Genomic DNA, 13,007 nt, shown 5'->3' with positions numbered 1-13,007 from the left:
GGCGTTAAACGATACATTAAGATCAGAGGTGTGCTATACGCAGAAAAGTAGTGCCGCCTATCCTGGATAACTCGCGTTCCATATTGAAACACGACTAGTGGCTACTATGCTTATCCTTACCCAACCCTACTGCCTACCTTGATTAAAAACTAGTAGATGTTCACGTCAGATGCTATATATGAACACTGAGGTACCATGCGTTGTGTGAGTTATATTTATCATTATGTTTTAACAAACTTAACAAAATAATAACAAAATCCGGAACACAATAGATGATTTTTTTCTCGTTATCTCGAAAATATTGAATCACGGACATATACCTCATATGTTAGCTATCACAAACCATTAATATCAGTATTACAAATTAGCCCTTTGGATGCGTAAATTGACTATAGTCCATGGCTTTTACGAGCCATGGAATAAGGTAAACAAATAAAAGGAAAAAAAGGAATTTTATAGAATACTTTATTTTTTATGGAAAATTTGCTTTTTTCAAATCAACGTTTATTTTTTGCTTAATGCGTTCAAAAGGTTCAAGGTTCATGACAGTGCAAATATTGAATAAACAGAACATTTTTTATGTTAATTTTGTATTATTGTATTTCTTTCGAGATGCTCTCTTTCTCTCACATCAAATCTCTTATTCTTTATTTTTTTAATGTTTCACTTCCATCAAAGTATGGTGCCAAACGCGTAATGTTTTTTTTTTTATATTGGATCTTTTTTTGTGCAGTTTTCCTTAACCATCCATCTCAGATTTGCTGATTGACATAAGTGACGTCCTCCAAATTTGCTGCTACCAGCTCGGAAGGACATACCTCCGGCTATCACAGGCCCTCTGCATCAACATTCCATCCATTGGTGAGTGTTTATTAAATTTCTTACCTTTTTTTGATAACTCCTGTTGTGTGAATTGTATTATTTGTAAAATTTCAGGATATTTGCCTTGTAGATTATTTAAATATTTTCAATGCCTCCGTAATAGATTCTTGTTAAAATTTTACTATAAAAAATTTATACATGTTTTATTAGTGACTGTATAACTTTTAGTCACTAATAAAATGTTTTTTTTTCATTGTGTGCAAATCATCAATTTATTTAAGGAGGAGAATTCATTATTAAAAAATAAATATAATGTAATTAATTTTTTTTGTATCCAAATTAGCATATTATAATATTTAATACGTTTGCGGGAAACCCCTAAAACTGTATTTTACATACTGTTGCTCGAGAGGAGGAGAAGTTTACAAGAGTTCTATTTGCTTACTTTTGGTAGAGCGCGAGAGACGCCAAAAACATTGTACAGATCGTAATTAGGTTTGCAGTTACTTTTGATCAGTATACTGAGGGTCGGGCTGCAGAGTGTCTGAATATAATTAGCGTCGCAGTTGATGAAAAAACCGCCCACAATGTATTTATATAAATTGTCTATGCTGAGGTTAGAAACAAGTATACTGGCAATTTTTAAAGGCCGGGTGCTCATTTATGCAATTTACTAAATCAGTAGGCATTTTTATGATTTTGGTACTGGTATCTCATCTTGAACAAAATAGAATTTAGGCAAATCGGTATAAAAGTAAATAAATCATAAGAATTATTTTTTTTTTTAGTTCAGTGTATTTTACTTATAAGAAGTGAAGATATCAAGTTTGCTGGAGTGTAAATTAGAATCTACATGATGTTAGCAATTTCTAAAATAGATATATTACGTATTATAAATAGCAAAAGACAGTTGCATCATTTATCACAATCCAATACTTGACTCAATTCCCGGCTTAACACTATGACATTAGAATAATAAGACTATAATATAACTAGATCGTCCCGCTAGAGGCTGTAATAATTAATACTCCTAACTAAAATTATTAAGTGGAAACATCGTTTTACCATCTATTTCAATCATTCACATAACATTTCTATATATAAATAGAGATTCTTTTGAAGAACATGAAAAATAAGGAAAGTATATACAGGAAACGCTTAAGCCGAAAGAAGTTATCTACTATCTAGGATTTAATTAATTGTTTGTTACACCTCGAAGCACCCTTATAAATTGAAGATAAGAATCCGATACAAGTGTAAGAAGGCAAGGTTTAATCAGTTGTATCACATAAGTCCTCCTCTTCCTCCATCGGGCCTAATGATTGACAGTACCAAATTTTGGCGTTAGTTGATTGTCAGGCGTTTTTGGCCCGATCTTTTTGAAAATATCAGTCCTCCAAGTTGTTAGCCGAACCGGACGAAGAGTTGAGTGTGGGGCCGTAGTAGATCAGTTCCGGGATCTGTCCTCCCTGGACCCCGGTGCCGTTAGTACTCTCGGAAGAACACTGGAACTGGAATGTGACCGTTCCCATGTAGATCTCGCTTAAACCCTCCTGGCCGAAGTAGCTGAGTTCCCCTCCGTCGAGAATAGCGGAAGCGGTGTAGAAGCACTCTGGCTCAATCTGTATGGGGTTCTCAAAGTACACGTGGAAGGTATTACTGGACCCGTCGGAGAAGAATTTGGTGTTGTTCTCGGCGAGAATCCGTCCCAGTCTCTTGAGTTCAATTTTGACATTATAGTCCGCAGCGCCGTTTGATGATCCGTATAGTCCGAAGCCGACTACAAATATCCTCTTGTCGACTGAGAACTGTATGGAGTCGCAGCGCCCCCTGTACCTCCACTGGTTGCTACGATAAGCGCATGATTGAAATCTATGACAGACCTAAAAAAACCAAAGCAAAATAATTAGTCAACTCATCCCCATCATAAAAACCACCAACATCAATATGCATCGATATAAAATTGTGCATTATTCCCATTCATGGTTATATCAACTCAAATTATATTAGTAACCAAATTAACCGAACTATTAGAAATTTGAGAGCTATTTCTAATTGAATCTATAATTTTACTTAGTTCACAGGGAAAATATCATTATAATATGGACGTACAGCATGAAAATACCAAATATATATATTTTTTTAAATATTCATTATTCGAATACAATGGTCTTCTGTATTATAATTATTCGCCACCGTAAGCTAATTTTCATTTGACATTTAGGTCTATTATTATAATTATATCTATTTATGAATCCCATCAGTATGTATGTCCTAACAAAACCCATTGTGTTCGCACTTTGCTAGACCTTATGCCACTGAAGCGTGATATATCGAAACATGACATTTTTCATAAACTACCGGATGGTAATATGTATTTTTGATATCTCCAGTTCTTGGTGAGTTAAATTTTCACAAACAGGGTCATATATTCGTGACATGCCGCCTGGCATCAGTCTCGCTCCCTCGCCTTATTGAAGGATGTTATTAAAGGAAGATGATTTTTTCTTCTCAGTTTTAATAGGGTATTATACTTTTGTCATTTTCAAATCAGTAAATATGTTTAGTTATAAATGTCTTACCAGTGATTTAAGTCCAGCTCTCGGTTTGATAGTGTAAGCCAGTGTGGGTTTGGTAGTCGCCGTGAAATGCAGGAATATGTCGATAGTCTCCTGCTGCGTGAGTATGCCCTGTTGCGCCACACCGTTTGCAAACTCCTCCAGGGTCATGGTGGGTATCCTCACGAGGTATATGGCATTCCCCAGCATAGCGCGTTTGTTCTGGGCCGTGGGCTCTATGTCCCTCCTGTTGCACTCGGCATGTGCCCAACACAGGGCGGCATCAAACAGGTTGATCTCCTTGCAGTTGAGCGTCTCTCGGGCCAAAACCGACTCCAGGGTCGACATATCGATGTCTACAAACCCCTCCGACTTCAAAGCCATTTCCGCCTGTTTGAAAAGAAAATGTGCGTCAAATTTCATGTTCTATTTGAATCTTTGCGGCATAAATAAAATATTATAGTAACTTAAACCCAAATAATGTTACTACTACTTCTAAAAGATTTTGATAATCTTATTTATTCCGTTTTATTTCTGTCGTATTTTTACGAATGTTCAGTAACATTGTCACTCGTAGGATGGTTTAGTGTTCTAGGGTTAACCTTAGATAATTTTTGTGAATTTCTACTTAGTTTTACACTTTTGACAGATTTAAAGATGTGAAATAATTAAAGCTGTATGGAATATTTTGCTGTTTTTGTTCAACTCAATATAACTGAACAAATAGTTCTTTAATGATTGGAGATTTAGAATGACAATGACGAAACTACAAATGTAGTATTTTTTAAAATTTTATACAGCCGTAAAGTAAACAAAATGTCCATCCTGCCACATATTGTATTAAATTTTAGTGTCGTGTAGTAGTTAGCACACATGACCATGGTGCATGAAGTGTTCGTTAGATTCTCAGAGGGATCAAAATAAATGTGATTTTATTATATTTTTTGATGAGACTGGTCACATCACTTTCATAAATGAATGATGAAGTTTAAACTATGTTGATTTGATGAAGTGCTCTATGCAACATTATGTGGATAAAAGTCAGAAAGTATATAGAAAAACTTCATAGTTTTATCCTTAATTTACATTGGCTGATGGATATTTCAATTTGACTCAAAATGTTATATACACAATTGGTTGCTTGGCAAGTCTTTGTGTTTTTATATTGTGTTTGAATTTGATTTTATTTAGAAAATTATATTTTTTATTATCACTTATTATAATGTCATTAGTTTTGGAAGATGTTCTGTTTTATATCCTAATGGCAATGTAAAGAAGGGAAGGTTGGGTGAGGTAATTAAAACTGCAATACAATCAATTTAAAGATTCTATATTTGTGATTTTTTTTTTTACAATACAGAGAAGACATTTAGTATTCACGATATGTAACAAAATCTTATACACATAATTCTTGAGCAATAAAATAAATTTATTCAGTTCTATTCTGTCATGGCAGACGAGGAACTCTATAACAATAATAATTATATTCTAAATTAATCTCTTACAGTTATAAATAATCACAATCAATGACTTTTCTTTATAAATGTAGGATAAACATTGTATTGCAGTTGGCGTACGGAAGAGTATTGAGGAAATAATTATGCCAGGTGACTAGTTAGTACAGCTCATGGAGAAATATTTTATGATGTAAAAGTGGTATTTCAAATTGGAGTTACCAGGATTGGAATTCGCATCGCAAGAATTTTTAAATTACTGTAATCAAAATACAAAAATTAAATCTTACAATAAAAAATAAATATAAACAGAAAAGCTTGTCAGTTTGTATGACAATCTTTTCCCACGTTTAAAAAATGTACCAAATTCTGGTTCCTGCAACTGTTTTTTTTTATACCTATCTCAACAATTTTTTTTTTCTCTGATTTTTTTGTAAATGATTCAGGTTTTTTTGTCAATTCATTTAAATTAACAATTTCATTTACTGCATTCATCTTGTCAACAAGAAAATATGAATTACTTTAGAGACAATGCCACACATTGCGGATAAAATACCTTGAATTTTAATTCTGACTCTTGATTTCAAATTAACAAGCTTTTACTTTAATACAACATTAGAATCTTAGCTATTATTTGTAAAATAAAGAGTGGATCAGAAGAAGATTTTAGTGATAAATGTCATCACTACTGTCCCCATGAAAAAAATTGTATATCCAAATCTGAGAGAAGACAACTCAAAATTTGCTGTTTAATTTTTACGTTTTCTTGAATTAAGTAACTAATAAAAAGATCTCTTGCCAGGGATGAGAAATGCCAATCCTTAGGTAATGCCTTGTGAATTCCAACCTCTAAGCATTAGAAATGGTAAAATAGATTTTCCATACATTTCAGGATAATTATGATTTTATAAAAAAAAATGCATTTGAGTATTTAAACTACTACATAAATTTCACAACAAGTGTATGTATGTACATTGTATACCAAATATCTTAGACACGTCTATATCTTAATTAAACGTAGAACTAGATAGAAATTCAGTCAAATTCCTAGAATCTTTACCAATATACCAGTACAGTTGTTTCAATAATAACAAGAAACAATATTATGGGTACACGATTAATATATTGACCTTTCCTAAGAATAGTATCGCAAGCCACAATTTCACAAACTGGATTGGTTTATGTATTTCATATTCATTGTATTATCTTATCTTTAGTTCCAACTCGCAACAAAAACAAAATTTAATTAATTATTACAAATATTCATGACAAAATGTGTTTAAATCCTTCTCGTATAAAATTTTGTTTTGCGGCTTACGATATAAATAGTATACATAGGAATAGTCAATATGAAAAAAAAATTCTTCACTTTGACTGAACCTTACATTGGGAAAATTAAAAAAAACATTACATTTATATAAAAATGGAAACATATGTGCTTTAGAAAAATATTTATATGCCTGTTAACCTCTTAGTGAATGAATTCTAGCGATCTAAACTGTATCTAAGGGGTGAGTTTTTGTTATCACAATATAAATTGTGATCGCGATCAATTCACGTGATAAATCAAATTGTGAAGTCGGAATCACAGATAATTTTAGAAATACTTACAAGAAACTAAGGCAAGAAATCTAAAACTGTAACAAGTATTATTTTTTTAAAATATATTTGACTTAATCGTAAGCAGCGCAGACACAATCTCTTTGGTACTAATTTTGTCTGAGCAATAAAGTTTGTCCATACTCTTTGAGAAGTTGATGTGTTTATTTCTTTTACATATAAGGTTCTATCGAAGTAGCTGTCGTAAATGTTTAATGTACATTATTAATATATTTTTTTAACAAATGGCAAGAAATTATATCACATTACAAAGTATATAAATTTAACATACGAAGTAGTTATCACATATAATTTTTACCGCGTCCTACATATTTTTTGTCTTTATTTTATACATTTTAATATGTGCCTTCCTTATTAAAAGTGAATTCTATTATGGAAATATTAAAATTATGAATATCTTTTGGTCAATTTTTAGTGATTATTCGTGAACGAGTATATGAAACCATGCTGGAGCCGCTGAGCTTGAAATCCATGCTAAATGATGAACTTTTTTTAAAGTAAAAAAAAAGGATTTTCAAATAAAACTCACCTAAACTATCCTTTTCTGTATGTGCTCAAGTTGTTCATTTACTCTAAAATGTATATATTTTACCTTAGCTAACCTCTGTTATCTTAACCGAAAAAAACGTATTTTCAACGTACAAACCAATATTCCCGATATCTAAAAAAAAGAACAAAGCAATAGAATGTAGTCACTGAATGTTGCCAAAATAATGATTTTAATAAACACGTTTATGTTTTCCTTCAGCAACTGTAATTTTATGAACATGTTTTGTTGAGGCCAGCAGATTTCATATTCCCTTTTTCGATTTTACATTGAAAAGACTTCCTCATTTCAAGAAAAAATATTCCATGAAAAAAATCCTTAATCATAGAAAGATCCGGGTTAATATCAATGAATAAACAACAGTAGGAAAAAAAGTTAGTTTGTTTGCAAAAGAGATAGCAATAATTAGTATTCTTCTACTGCAGTCATTTCTGAATGCAGTCATACTAAATCATCATTTTGTTAATGATTGTATTTTATGATTTTTTTTTTTGTATGATTAAAAAATAATTTTATTATAATAACCAGTTTTTGAAAAAAAATAAAAAGAGTTTATGAGTTTTACGAAACTAATGTTCCTGTTGTTATTTACTCGTTGCTTTTTAAAATTTGTAGAAAAATCTCTCTAAAAGTACAAAATGTAAATATAGATACACACCATCATTTATCACCAGATATAGAAAATTAGACACCTAAACCTTTTTGGATATAAATTAAAGAAATTTTGTATGTATACTTGTATATATACCGCTGAGTTTTTTTGTTGTTTTCTTCAACATGATTAGCATAATTATCAATTATATCATTATGAATGATATAATTAAAACTTTAAATGAACTTAATTTTATCAACGATGAAGACAATAAGTACATATTAGAGAAAATAATTTAAAACAACTATTTAAATGTACAAATACAAATTTTCTTTAATTTATATCTATAGGTTTTAAAATTAACCACAAAGTCAGTTTTGCAAACGTTTTAAATGTAACATTTATTAGAGAAACTAAGGTATATTGGGCATTTGGTCTAAGTGTTCCAAAGACGGACTAGAGAGATTAGAGGAGTCGTAGCTAGAAGTGTTAGTGAAACTGAGACTCTGTGACGAATCTCCCAGACATACCTGGGCGTCTATCACCTCCCAGCAGCGCTGCATGAGCTCCGGCTCCTCAAACAGCCGGGACTGGCTGAGCAGCAGACAGGCGTTCTTCGCCGTCAAGCTGGTCTCCAGGTAGTTCACGCACGCTCTCGCCAAATGAGGGACAATGTACTTCTTCGCGACGTACAGGGTCGATAATACAGTGTCGGCTTCTAATTGTATTTCATCACAGTAAAGGTATCTGAAAATAAATGAAAAAATAGACATTTTATATATTGTGGAGGTATTGATCTAATTTTTCCTTAATTTAAAACTTCCTCATTACGATGAGGACAAAGTCCAATAGATACTGAGGCTACAATACTTCAGCTGCATGTGAAAACTTGTGCGCATTGTTTAGTAGAGATACTTCAAACCCTTATCCGCACCCGATGGTGCATAGGGCACTGCATCATATAAACACAAAGTTTTCGTGATCAGCACATGAAGGAAAGGAGATCAGCCCTCTGCTTCAGGTATCAGTCCAGAGTAATAAATATAAGAGTGAAAAATCACTTGTATTTTTTTGACCTCCCCCCTGGGAATCGAACCCGGGACCTCCAGTATGGTAGTCGAGCGTGCCGATGAGGCACAGAAAAGTAGCAGAGGTACTAAAATTATTTGTAGTTGCCAAAGAGTCTGTCAAATTCCATTCCAGCATAGAAGAAAACACTGATTCTGGGCAGCCAAACTAATGAACCAACTGAAATGGCTTGCAAAAGGAAAGAATGCTTACTTGAGTAAAGTGAGGAATGCAGATGGCTCTACATCGGGCACTTCGATTTCCGGTTTGCATTCGGCTAGCCCTCCGTAGAACATTGCGTAGAATACCGAGCTTCCCGTGGCCAGAACATACTTGTGGGCAGGTATACATTGTGACTGACCTGAAATAAATTTATTTTTATTAAGGATTTCCAGTACAAAATTACTGGTCGGGAAAAATAAAACCACATGCATAATTATATTCGATTCGATCATTCAATATTTGAGCTTGTAGCGATGCATGTTAACCTGTCCGTAAGTGTGGCCGTACATGGCTGTCCAAACAAAACTTTTCTCAAAGGAGTATGGGCGTACATAAACGGCGGCACTTATAACTAAAGACCGGTGACATATATTGTTTTATATCTGTGATTGTATTTAAACACTAAAACTACACTTCACATCATTTTTCTGTTACCCACGACATTTTACTTAAAATGAAGTTTGTGTGGTGTCATCGTAATGACGCTGTCAAAGATAACCTTCTTCTTCTTCATTCCATGTTCGCTCCCTAGAGCATATAGCCCATGAAACCCATGAAATTTGATCATTTTGATATAAAACGTGTTTACTGGTGTGTATATATTTTTTTATTATTTATAAACGAGATGTTTCAAAATTATAAATTTGAAAAATCAAATATATTTTTAAATAAATAATAACTTGTATACTGAAATGACATTTGATTCATTTAAAAATTAGTTTCTAGAATATTTTGTATTAATATCTGTTAAACCGATTTTTAAATTTGATTAATATATCTTTTTGTTTGGGTAAAACCAATGGTTGAAAATTACTAATTCGCTATGTATTAGTTTTGTTGCATTGGATAACGCTAATTGGTCATGATTTCCTTTAACATGTTGACTACCACGGCCATTTTCATAATTTCAGTCTAAATTCTTAAAAAAAAATATATTATATTATAATATTATAAAAATATATTATATTTTCTGTTCATGTAAGCCGGCATTGATTTTTTTTATTTTCCCAGAAGCCATCTATCCATGTTAACACTCATATACTGCGAATTTTATCTTAGCTGCACGAATATGGCAAGTAAACACAGTACGAGACAAATCGTAGTCGGCGTCCTAGCAAAGACTACGAACTGCAAAGAATCCAATCTAGAAAGAAAAGATCTCGTGCCAGGGATCACAGATCCCAACCCTTAAGTAATGCCTTGTAAATTCCAACCTCTAAGCATTAGAGATGATAAAACAGATTTTCCATACGTTTCAGGATTATTATGCTTTATAAAAAAAAATGCATTGGAGTATTTACATTATAAGTATATTGTATACCAAATATCTTAGACACGTCTACTTCAATTAAATCTTGCAGTTTGTAGTCAACGTGTTAATAATAAATTTGGATAATTTATATAGCGCCATTTTTGTAAAATACTACCTCAAGGGCGCTTAATTCGCAATGTTAGCAAATTTTTGGTTTGCAAGAACTTTTTTGTGCAAAAATATAAATCGATTTTTAGAATTGCCAAATACATCCGATATTGCACCGAACGGTCAACAGAAGTGTCGCTTGATAATTACCGAGTCCGCCGACTTGGAACTTGACGTCGGCCATGAGGTGGTTGTTGAACATGGCGGCATTCCGCTCGCGCACGGTGGGCCGGCTGGCCTGCCAGTTGTGCGTGTGCGTGGGCGGCGGCGCGGGCGCGGCGGGCGGCGACGCGGGCGGCTGCGTAACTGCGGGCGGCGAGGGCGGCGACTGCTGCTGTTGCTGCTGCTGCTGGCTCACCTGCGTGCCGGGCGACCCCACCCGGCCTGCCAGGCCTCCGCCGATGTTAATACTCTCCGCTGAAATAAAACGGGAAGATAAAAAAATGCCAGGGTAATAAAACAACAGGATAATAGAACAACCCTCGTCTGCGGCTTATCTTGCAATACTATATCGCTTGATATTTGTGGAAGATTCGTTCAACACGCAATGTTTTTCATAAGCTTTTAACCCTTTAAGTGCCAGGAGATATAAGTAAGACTTCTGGGTAGGGCGTAACATTTTGAGAAAAGTGAAACCTGGCTAAATTATATTTTTTCATATACTTATATGCTTAAAGGACATTATGAAGACTTGCAAAATAGAACACAGTGTGGTGTTAAATATGTACATGTGTTTGTAACTGAATTATTAGTATCCTCTCTCTGGTTATGTTTTGTCTGTTGAGCAAAGCCATCAATGCATTAAATTCCAGTTACTATATCGCTCACCCCTTTCAAGAACGTCATAAATAAAAAATCGTCAATTTTCAGTTGTGCATGTTTTCGGAAAGCCCAGAAAATGTACTGTATCCCAGCAAAAGAGGCATATTTTTAACTCAATATTTACCCGCTACAGGGCAGAAAATGTTGTTTTTCCATTTTGAAGAAAAGGTATCGTTTAATTATTTTTTTTAAACATACTAAATATTTTTCAAATGGAGAAAAAAACCTTCAGGTTTTACCTGAAAAGATCTGTTGTACAGTAGACAGTTCAATAAGTGGCTTGATATTTATTTTTAATACATTATGTTATATTTTTAAACTTTAAAAACGTTCTGAAAAATCAAGTTTTTTGATTTATGACGTTCCTGAAAGAAGTGAGCGATATGTGTTCCAGATTTCATTAAAAATTGTGCCTGACATAGGGAGAAAGAAGTACAAAATGGTCGGCCTGGCGAACATGGCATTGGAGAGAGCGTTTATGCGCTTAAGGCAGGGAACAATTTAAATCCCTGTATTAAACTCATTTTTTAAATAAACAATCAATTAATATAACCTTTAGAATTTAGATATTTATCTATTTGTTTGATTTATCTTCGAACAAATTGAGCTAATTTTATAAATTCGGAAAAAAAAATAAAAAAAATTGTGCATAAATAGACTTGCCAAACATCCCGGTTTGACCGGGAAAGTCCCGGTTTTTAGACAAAACCCCTGTGTCTCGGCCGGTTTTCTTCATGTTCAAAAATTTAATTTGATTATAGATGACAAAAAGTCTAAAAATAATTAATTGTGAAGGATTATTTAGGATAATTACTTTGTAATTTATTTCACAATACTGTACGCTGGGGGATTCCAGTGGCCTGGTTGAACATTTTAGAAATCTGGTAAGCCTTTACGTAAATATAAGTAAATTTTGAGTATTTTTTAAGTATAATAGTATGTCCGCCTCCGTAGTGTAATGGTCAGCACGCTCGGCTACCGTTCTGGAGGTCCCGGGTTCGATTCCCAAGGGGGGTAAAATAAATATAAGTGATTTTTTCACTGTCATATTTATTCAATATTACCCTGGACTGGTACCTGAAGCGGAGGGCTGATCACCTTTCCTTCATGTGTAAACGATCAAGATAACACTGCGTTTATATGACGCAGTGCCCTATGCACCATTGGGGTGCGGATAAGGGTTTTATTATATTATTATTATTATAATAGTATATAAAGAATAAAAATAAACAATGTATGACGTCATTGTTAGGTATATAAAGTAGTAATCTTTTAAAAGTAAAAAGTGAGTTATTATATTTTGATTATTATAACAGTTGACACATTGTCTTCATCAGTTTTGTTGTTTTCAAATTTTTGTTTACTAATACTAGACTTGTCAACTGTGTTGTATGCCGCTAAAAATCGATAATTTTGTACTTGCGTGCATGTATCTATTATTTTGGGAGGCCAAATTGCGTCGCTTTTTTACGATTGGTGTGTGTTATAAGAAAAAACTAAAAAACGGGAACATAAATTGAAACGCGGAGATAAACAGTGCAAATAAATCGTTGTTTTGATCCATCTTTCAATATTTTTTGTGCACTGTACGACTGGCCCAATTCCGAGCCATTACAAATGTCAACACAAATATTGAACTCACCATTCATCCACGCGTTTGTCTGCGAAACGGCCATGTTGTCGACTCTTTTAACAGGTTTATGAGCAATTCTCGAATACAAGTTGGACATTTCTGCGCCTGGATATTGATATTAAGACAAAAATAAACGCCAGCTCAACGTCCCAACTCTGCCGAGGTAGCCATTTTGCAAACTAATGATGTGACCACGTGACTAGTATGGACGAATGAAGTATTCGATTATTCTAATAATCGAAATATTCG

General features: G+C 33.5%; 2 protein-coding genes across 4 annotated transcripts in view; one reads left to right on the top strand and one right to left on the bottom strand.

The window, feature by feature from the left end:
* Brf (Brf RNA polymerase III subunit) overlaps positions 1 to 13,007 on the top strand; it is a 101,288-nt gene that overhangs the window by 4,015 nt on the left and 84,266 nt on the right. Inside the window, exon 4 of the mRNA XM_088258772.1 lies at positions 757 to 861. Coding sequence (XP_088114898.1) covers positions 757 to 861 — 105 coding nt within the window. The remainder of the gene's footprint in view (positions 1 to 756; positions 862 to 13,007) is intronic.
* The window catches only part of lute (BTB/POZ domain containing protein 3 lute), a 77,758-nt gene continuing 66,348 nt past the window's right edge, over positions 1,598 to 13,007 (bottom strand). For 2 of the 3 annotated variants that reach the window (XM_088258776.1, XM_088258773.1), the window contains exons 3-7: positions 10,454 to 10,720; positions 8,875 to 9,022; positions 8,124 to 8,340; positions 3,405 to 3,770; positions 1,598 to 2,705 (exon numbers count right to left, since the gene is read on the bottom strand). In XM_088258776.1, coding sequence (XP_088114902.1) covers positions 2,211 to 2,705; positions 3,405 to 3,770; positions 8,124 to 8,340; positions 8,875 to 9,022; positions 10,454 to 10,720 — 1,493 coding nt within the window. In that variant the 3' untranslated portion in view covers positions 1,598 to 2,210. Of the gene's footprint in view, positions 2,706 to 3,404; positions 3,771 to 8,123; positions 8,341 to 8,874; positions 9,023 to 10,453; positions 10,721 to 12,767; positions 12,940 to 13,007 lie in introns of those variants that run through there. The other variant, XM_088258775.1, reaches the window with a different exon arrangement.

Source organism: Brachycentrus maculatus, unplaced genomic scaffold, assembly GCF_059751285.1.
Source record: "Brachycentrus maculatus isolate JH-2025_06_01 unplaced genomic scaffold, ASM5975128v1 h1tg000104l, whole genome shotgun sequence".
Classification (NCBI taxonomy): Eukaryota; Metazoa; Arthropoda; class Insecta; order Trichoptera; family Brachycentridae; genus Brachycentrus; species Brachycentrus maculatus.
Note: the sequence above shows the minus strand (reverse complement) of the source record. Positions and strands in the feature narration are given on the sequence as shown.